We start from the raw sequence: 8,977 nt of genomic DNA, 5'->3' as shown, positions 1-8,977 counted from the left end.
GAGTTTATCTATATGATTTTTTTTAACAACCCAACACTCATATAACCAAATAGACCCTGAAATCTAGTGGGGTTGAATTAGTCTTCTCCTTTGTGCATAAACAATCCAAGCAAGCGTAGACACAGACCATTGCCATCACTAATGGAGATGGAAACTAAGGTAAGCAGTTAACTTGACTTAGGGGGGAGAAAGAGAGAGAGACTGAATCATCTTGAGGGGGAGAGAGAGACTGAATCATCTTGGAAGCCGGCATACATTTGAAATTTAAAATCAGCAAGCTCTATACAAAATTTATCATATTTACACTGTTTCACGTGTGTCGACAAAAAAAAAAAAAAAAGAGATAATGGCTTTGCTTCAATCTTCGGGTTTCTTAATAATCGCTGAAGGATTTTACAATTTGTCCGTCCCGTGTACATCAATACATGAAATGATACTCTTACATGGACTTGAGAAGGGATATTAGATTATTGTGGAGAGGATCTGAGATGTGCTCAAGAAGGTTTTCAACAGGACCTTTACCGGTTAGAGCTGCTTGTATGTAGAAGCCTAACCAAGCAACCATGGCCAAGCGTCCATTTTTTATCTCCTTCACCTTCAGCTCCTCGAAGGCAACTGGGTCTTTCGAGAGGCCCAGGGGGTCAAAAAGAGCACCCCCAGGATAATTTATGTCCCCTGGCAAGAAGATTCCCAGAGGTTCCAAAGCCTCAATACCGCAATATCTTGCATATTCAGGCCCCACCTGTTCATAAATTCAAAGACCATGAAACGTCAGAAAGAGCCTACGTTTCCATTATAGAAGTAAGTTTTTATAAATAAATGCTATTTTCCATACAAAGTGTTTCACTAGTCTTCCACTGTAAGTGCACCACCGTGTGAGAGACACCCATTTCGTTGGTTCAGATATAACTTGAGTATTCACATATGCACCAAGCTAATCATATAATTTTCCTGTTCGGAGTTTTTGTCACTAAATTCTTCAAATGATGATTAAAAACACCAAGGATAGTGCTCTCACACAGATAGAAATAAAAATCAATTAGAGGATAGACTAAAGAAAGTGTAACAATTAAGAAAAGAAGAAACTGAAAGAAAAAAAATCCTCAGATTGTATTGGATCTGTAAGTGTGTTGAGCTTTAGTAAACCAGCAATAACGGTGGAGACAAAAAAGAGAATTAATGATGGAAGAAGAGAACTTCGCTGTGTAAGAAAAACAGAGCCAATAAGTCTTCAGTCTTCAACTGCCTTTACTTATAATAAACATCAGTGTCAGAATTTCATTGGGAAAGTAGGATCCCATCCTAACCTAAGCCGAAACAGTAAAGTTAGACTACTATGAATTACTGTTAAATAACAAAATCACTAGTAACAATTGACCATGATAGGGACAATCCCACATTCCCACCTATCATGTTAACAAAGAAAATTTCTATCTTACAGCAGCATAGACTTTTGGCACTCCCCCTCAAGCTCTGGAGCACACAAACCTGCCATGTCAAGCTTGGAATGGATCTTGCAGAAGGCAGGACCAAACGAGGGTTTGGTAAGACCTCACCAAGTTAATCACAATAAGCAACAAGGAAGTAACAAACAGCTTTTTCAAGACAAGATGCTTTTTATGGTGCATGGAATTGAGTAGAATTCTCGTCATGATTTGGAATTTGGATAATTTATACTGCCATAGTTCTTGTACAAGAAGTGTAAGGTGGAGAAGCATATAATCAAATATTATGAAATGTTGGGATTAGGTTCCAAGTGATAACTCAAGCATAATGAAAAACTCAGCTGAGGGGCAACCGTTTGCTAGAATAAATAACAGTCAAAATAATTTGCTAGTTTCCTGTTGGTACAAAAATGAACACTGTCTAGACAAAGGGATCTGCCTTTTGAAGTGCATTTATCTCCACTGCTATCAAAATATGAGGTTAAAGATGTTAAGATTTAGAGGTGTAGAGCTGGAGAGGCAAAACCAACGAATTAGACAGAAACTGGATACAGGAGAATGAAAGATTCGAAAAAATACTTCAGTAATTGTTGGTAGTTAATGTCAAAGACGTTTATGTCTTTTTAAATTTAGTAGATAAAGATACTTCAGTTATGAGAAAGCAATACATCCTTGCATTGCTCACCTCACAAATCCAAATTTTGTATATCAAGGACATTGTTTTGACATCCCAAAGAGCAGAGAACCAGTTGGACCTCTAAAATATGTGTACAACATTCACAGAGAAAAACTATCTGAATGTATTAACTTTCTTGTCTCATATTGTATCACTTTGTGGCAATCAAATTCTCATGAACCATTCAGAGGGTATGCTGAACCAGCTCAATCAGTTAAGCTAAGAAGGACTAACTGATCAGATCAAAGGTCCATATGTTGCTGCAGCAACAAACCCCAAAACAGCACAGCAAGTCTCTGAGATGTGATGCAACTGCTGTGAGAGGCAGCTCCATCTGATGTTTCAGCAAGTTTTTGTTTGTTCAATGCAGCATCTCATAAGGAAACCCCAGTACGAAGAAGAGATGAACCAAGGCAGATACTTTAACTAATCCTTTTAAGAAAGAAAAGGTTGCCAACTTACCCCTCACATGAACAGTACCTGAGTTACAGTTCGTGTGAACAGTGATTGGGTGCTGATATGAACAGCTGGATTGAACATTAGCTACAGGATAATGGTGGAAGATTCTATTAGAAGATGCTATTAATTTAGTTTCAATTTCCAGTTTATCAAGTAACTAGTTTTTAATTTAGATTCACAAAGTAGGTTAGCTTTTATTTAGAAGTTTCTATTTTAGTCCTTCGTCTCCTTTTAGTTAGATTTAGTACCTATTATCATTTGATTTCTACTTTGTTGAAGCATAAGCCAAACTATAAATAGGGTCCCTCAGTTTTTTTTTGGGTGAAGGAAAAAACTTTAATTAAAGGAAAGTTAGTGCTGATAGCACCTACATATTGTACATGATATACTATTACAACCATCCAGCTGTGTGGCTGCAAAATATGCATACTTTTCAAAATACAGATGGAGCATTGGGTTAGGGAAGTCAACGTAATTCACAAATTTTGTTATGTCAGTAAGTCCATTAACCTTGGTAATTCCTCTAGAGACCACTTCTCTGTTGAAGGCCTTCTAATAGGGTCCCTCAGTTGTACTAGTGGTATTCTATTGCTTGCCTGTAATTTTTTAGTGTGAAAAAGACTCGTTTCAGCACCTGAGATAGTTGCAAGGGAGAGGCCCAAGGCTGAGATAGCCTACTATTCTATCCCCTTTTGATAGTCTATTCCTCTTATCCTTTTCCATGTTCTTCCAGGGGGGGTGAAGCAATAAAAGTTCCATTAATATTCATTTTGTCCATCCTGATCTCCATCAACCTCCTCCTGTTTTCCCTGGTTCAAGGTCAACTTCTGCATTCAAAACCCAAGCTTTTATTCTCTCTCTCTGAAAGAAAAGAATCGAGTTATTTTCATGTTGCGCACTTAGGTTGGGCCTAAACTCTTGTCTGCCAACTTATGTGGTCAAAATTACATGCTGCCCACACTAGTCAATTTGAGAAATTACAAGTTATCTACTGTTACTTTTCTATTAACTTTGAAATTGAAATGACCATTTTGCCCATAAGATGAAGGAAAACATAAGTTTTTTATTTTACCAAACCTCCCTTAACTTTTCAAATTTACAAAAAAAAAAACTCTCTGGCCTGGAAATACTCATCACCGTGTTTGAAGGAATCCGGATCATCACCCCGTCAGGGGAGCACTCTGTGCTCCCCGACGGCTTACCACCACAAATCCTGTGGGACCCACAGGTAAAAAATAATTATAAAAAACCCATCACCCAACCCCGGGGCCCCCTGTATTTAGGGTGGTAAAGCCGTCGGGGATCACAGAGTGCTCCCCCGACGGGTAGCTGATCCAGACTCTGTTTGAAGCAGCGGTTTGGTTTCCGTTGGATCTAGTATTTCTGTCTAGCTCTCAATTCTCTCGTGGAGTTATCTGTGCCTAACTGCTTAAAACAAGCCTTGACTGTACCAGGATTTACGTTATTCCCTTGGAACCCTAGTTAGTCTTTTTTTTTTTTTGGGTCTATGTAGCAGCTGTTTGGCCAAGTTCCTGCTTTCCAGGATGAAGACATCTCTCTCTTTGGTTTGGCTTCTTTTTCCTCCCTTTTTTCTAATTCTTTCTGTGAATTTCGTCTGACCCAAAAAATGCTAACAAAACTAAGCTTAGGAAATTGATGATTCTGTTTGGTTCACAAAATCAAGAGCGACATGTCGTTACGTAGCAGAAAAGTACTCAAAACAGGTGAACAAGGGTTTGTTAAGGAAGAATCTGCTGGAGAAGGCTTCAATTGATAAGTGGCAGGAGGCTGAAGGGCAAAGCTTTCACCCACCGAGTGACACTCTGGTGTTCCAACTTGCTTTTGTACCACAAATGAACATCAAACAAGACAAGAACATGATCAGGCAGAACGAAGCCAAGCTCTTCAAGGTGCTTGATGTTACAAGCAGAGACTAGACAATCCCTGAGGAAGAACAGGAATCCGAGATCACTGCAGATTCTTCTCTGAAAAAATCCAGATTCAGCAGTGGGTTCTTGGTTCTTTTCTCGGGTTCTTGATTCTTTTCTCTGGTTCTCAGCCTGGATGCTGCAGACATGGCAGCCGCTTGCTAGATCTGAACCATCAGAAGAGCTTGATTCTTTTCTCATCGATCTTGTAAGCTCGTCTTGATGTTGTCAAATCCACCGGCCTTTTGCAGCAGTGGGTGGTGACAGAGTCCGTTAGCCAAAGTCAGAGGAGGAAGACGACTTTGTAGAGGTGGAGCTGTTGTGTAAAGTGACTCGCGAGAGAGAGGAGAGAGACATTGGGAGGGAACTGAATATTAGGGGCAATAACATAATTTCATAAGGTAAGAACATTTGGATCTTAACCCATTTCAAATTTTGAAAACTTAGTCAAATGGTCAAAAAGTAACAGTGGGTAATGCGTAATTTCTCAAATTTACTAGTGTGGACAGCATGTAATTTTGGCTACATAAGTGGGCAGACAAATGTTTAGGCCCAACTTAAGTGGGCAGCATGAAAAAAACTCAAAAGAATATCCCAATCAGAGGTGGTCCTCCCTGACAACCCTTTTCATTCATGAATTCACACTGACAACACTATTAACCATTCAAATGATGTATCACAGAGATATTTTAGGGTGACAATCAACCAGATTGGATTTGTTGCACTGCTATTTAAGTAGAGAGAGAGAGAGAGAGAGAGAGAGAGAGAGAGAGAGAGAGAGAAGCAAGAAGCAATTTGTATAAGTGATGGCTTTCTAAGTTTTACCAAGCTTCCAGGCAGGAACAGCAGATAGAACATATTGATGTTCAAATGTCACGATACAATTCCTCAGCATAAACACAAGACTTAACAGAATAAGTTAGCACAGAATATTTCTTACCATCAGAAGAGCTTGGCATACAGCTATCACAATTACTCCTTGGCTACCTGCTATGTGGAGCCCTGGGATTCCAAGGTAGTCAAGAGTATCTCCCTGGTGAAAATTCACGAAAAGGAAATAACTAGTTTTAACATCAACACTCTCCAATTTCTTTTTAGTTATAAAGAAATGCAAAAATAAAGTTTAAATTTCTACAAAGTTTATGATAGTTATGCAAGGTTGGTGCTTCAAATGGTGCATGCAATGAATAGAAGAATCATCCTCAGATAAAAATTTCTTTAGAAACTGCAAGTAACCCCACAACCCACTAGTGTCAAACAAAGTGATCTGAAATATGCTTCACCAATTTATCTCAGGTTCCTTGTACCAGTATTGTGTATCTTTCCCAACATAAAATTACCACATTCTAGCTAGATGCAATTTGACATGGAGAACTTGTGAACCATATAGTTAATCAATCTGGATTCTGGACAAATTATTTTATAGTTACATAATTAAGTACCTGGCGTGAGTTCTTTGAACAAGTGGTAAAATTGGCTAGAACAATCTTAGTGGGTAATCCAAACCATCCCATCAATGTATATTTTGGTTGGTCTGAGAAGACATATGGATCAATCCACAGAAAGGTCTACCGATCATGTCTGTAACTGTAGGGTGACAGAAAATACTTGAATCCACTCCTGAAAATTTTCTTAGAAGTTAGAAACATCTCAAACTTTAAATTGTTTTATACAGCCAGAGAGAGAGAGAGAGAGAGAGAGAGAGAGAGAGAGAGAGAGAGAGAGAGAGAGAGAGAGAAGTATATTGTATCCTCTCTCTCTCTAAACTCGTATTATAACTTATTCTGAATACAATCTATATAGAGATTTCCCACCAAAGGTCATGCAATTGCTCTGAGTTCCGTTGTCAGGCATATTCATGGATTTATTTCAAGAGTAACAAGACCTTAAATGTTTATATAAAAATAAAAAAGTTAACAATCATTTGAAGGGAAAAGGCTACGTGAATAGCCAGGGCCCAGCATGTGTTATTCTCTCTCCTCTCCCTTTGGAAAAAAAAATCCCCTCACCCTCCAATGTCTGATTCTATGGTTGGTAGTTGGTACTTGGTTCCAGCTTTCCAAAAGCTAGTGGCAGGCCCAACAGTCTCCCTTATTGCAAGTTTTTCCAAAATTTTAAAAAAGTGAGACCAGATTCTGAAGAGGTATTGGGGTATTGTGGCAGGGGCTCTCCTTAGGCAACTTCCCTTGACCACACAACATGTGAATAGATAATTAACCTCTTGAAAAATTATATCAAAGTGTAGGAATTGATGTTGTGAAAGACTGAGCCACTTGCCTTAAGTTTCGCATAACCAACTCGCCACCATACAGGTTCAACAAAGTGAACAGCACCTGATCGGTCCAACAACTCTGGAATCAAGGCACCAAGGGCAGCAAGCATTGCCCATCGAGCATGCAATATTTCAAAGCTGCATATAGTAGAAGTTACTTTCAATTTGTGGGAATGCAATTACCAATTTGGAAAGGTGAAACTTAAAAAAAGCACACGAGTCAGACGTATGATGTATGCTACTTTTGAAAAGGATAGCCCACTTAACACTAATGATTGTGGGGATTAGCATAAGATACAGCAGATTTCTGATATCTTACTTGAAGTATTTCTGAAAAGAAATTGGATCCTTGCTCAAGCCAGCAATATCAAAACCATAGTCACCAGGTAGTTCTCCAGTGAGATGTGCCGGATAATCATATTTGATTGGACCCAGCCAGCGGGGTCGCTCTTCTCCATACCAAAAACTGCAGAAACCTAAGAATTTTACCATAAAACAAGACAACTACATGAAATTGTAACATTAGAAAAGTATTTCAGAGCCAACCAGTTCTCTAGGGAGAGGGTTTTGCATACTTATTTGGTTTGGTCAGTTCCACTCTACAGCAGAGATGAAGTTCATCAATCCTAAGTCCTCCATGCAGCATTCCAGGGTGAAAGATTAGCTGATTTGGTCCCAAACCTCTTATGGGATTTCCAGAATCAAGATTGTTTACTAGGTCGAAAGGGGAAAAGGGTCAAATTGCCTTCTACATTTCAAGAGACACAACATGGGAAAACCATTTGATATATCAAAACAAAAAACCCATAGAGAAGCAATTTCCCATTACTTTCATAGAAGTGATGTCAACTAACGAAATTTCATCAAGGTTTACTCTGAAATGATAGAGCCCGTAAAAACGACTGAGTCTTCTTGAAAAGGCTCTGATGGAAGTGGAAAATTTTTCACAAATGGCGCAAACTTATTGTGGTCTGAGGAATTTGTGCTCGTAAGTTATTCCATGCTGCGAGTTTTCTCCAATTTATATAATTCCATTAACTGACCAAGGAAAACAATACGTAACCAACAGAAATTTGAAACCTCGGAGACTGAAATTTACTCAGTTTACCTATCTTTCCTGGCTTTCTCCGCCAAAGCCTTGAACTTGGAAGAGTTCTTAACAGCAACTTCCTTCGTCTCCAGCATCCGCTTCTGAAGGGCAGCTCCGAGAGAACTGTTGGCGATAGCTTTCACGGCAGTGAAAGGAATCGCAGAGAATACTAGAACTCCAGCGAGCTTGAACAAGTAAAGAACCCAAACAGTGAAAATGATGTTTCACAAGGAAATAAAAAGGAAAATCGATTTCTGAGGAGAAAAGAACCACAGAAATTCGCTGACCTCTTGCCATGAAGCTCTGCAACCTGAACTCGAGTTCGTTTGCCTATAACTTAAATAGCGATTCTGTTGCTTCGAGTTGAAGTGCTTTAAGGAAAACCCATTCGAAGAACCATGGAACAGAGAAGAAGCAGAAGAGGAAAGGGATGACGATGAGGTCTGAGGAGAGATCAGAGGCAACGCCATCTTATATGAATGTCGGAGGATAGAGGTCGAGTTGGGGGAGTTTTTTCGAGGCTTCGAGCACTCGATCCGTTAGTCAGTCAGCGTTAAGATTCGTATCGGATACGAAATCGAAGTTGCGCGTTTCGTTCTAAATCGGGACAGATTCATTGGTCCGACCAAAATAGAGGACTTTTTTTTTTTTTTGGTGGGTTAAAAAATAGTAAGTTTAGCTGTTTAGAAACAGCCATTGGTGAATTCATTTAAGAGGTAAATACCCTTTGTCAGATTCAGTTTTCTTTTTGGGGCGAAAAGATTCAGTTTTCTTTTGAAAGAGTCTCCTTCCTTATCAAAGTGGTCTCCTCCCTCCCAATGTTTTGTAATTAATAACTTTGATGTTGCATGGATTAAAGAGTCTAATTTAGGAAGTATTGCAATATTTGTTCAAGATAATAGGGGCTTTCTTTTGGTTGCTTTCTCTTTTGAATTACAATGTGATTCAGTTGTATATGAGAATGCAACTACAATTCAATCAGGTTTGTTGCTAGCTCTTAAGAAATGTTTCAAAAATTATCAAAGTTTATTACAATAATGCAGACCTCATCAACAAAATTTTGAATTTCTTCACCAGAGATTTTCATTTGGCCTAATGTTCAAAGTA

General features: G+C 38.9%; 1 protein-coding gene across 1 annotated transcript; it reads right to left on the bottom strand.

Moving 5' to 3' along the window:
* Positions 1-250: 250 nt before the first annotated feature.
* Positions 251-8,382, bottom strand: LOC149001742 (Chlorophyll A-B binding family protein). Its single transcript, XM_089137267.1, has 6 exons — positions 8,158-8,382; positions 7,889-8,055; positions 7,100-7,246; positions 6,786-6,918; positions 5,449-5,541; positions 251-742 (listed from the first exon to the last, which is right to left on the bottom strand). The coding sequence occupies exons 1-6, from the start codon at positions 8,338-8,340 to the stop codon at positions 440-442; spliced, it is 1,026 nt and encodes a 341-aa protein (XP_088993393.1). The 5' UTR covers positions 8,341-8,382; the 3' UTR covers positions 251-439.
* Between the last annotated feature and the right edge of the window lie 595 nt (positions 8,383-8,977).

The sequence above is a fragment of the Hakea prostrata genome, chromosome 10 (genome assembly GCF_041222555.1).
Source record: "Hakea prostrata isolate BN-2017 chromosome 10, UWA_Hpros_2, whole genome shotgun sequence".
NCBI classification, from domain to species: domain Eukaryota; kingdom Viridiplantae; phylum Streptophyta; class Magnoliopsida; order Proteales; family Proteaceae; genus Hakea; species Hakea prostrata.
The sequence above is the reverse complement of the archived record's forward strand: the minus strand, read 5'-3'. Positions and strand labels throughout refer to the sequence as shown.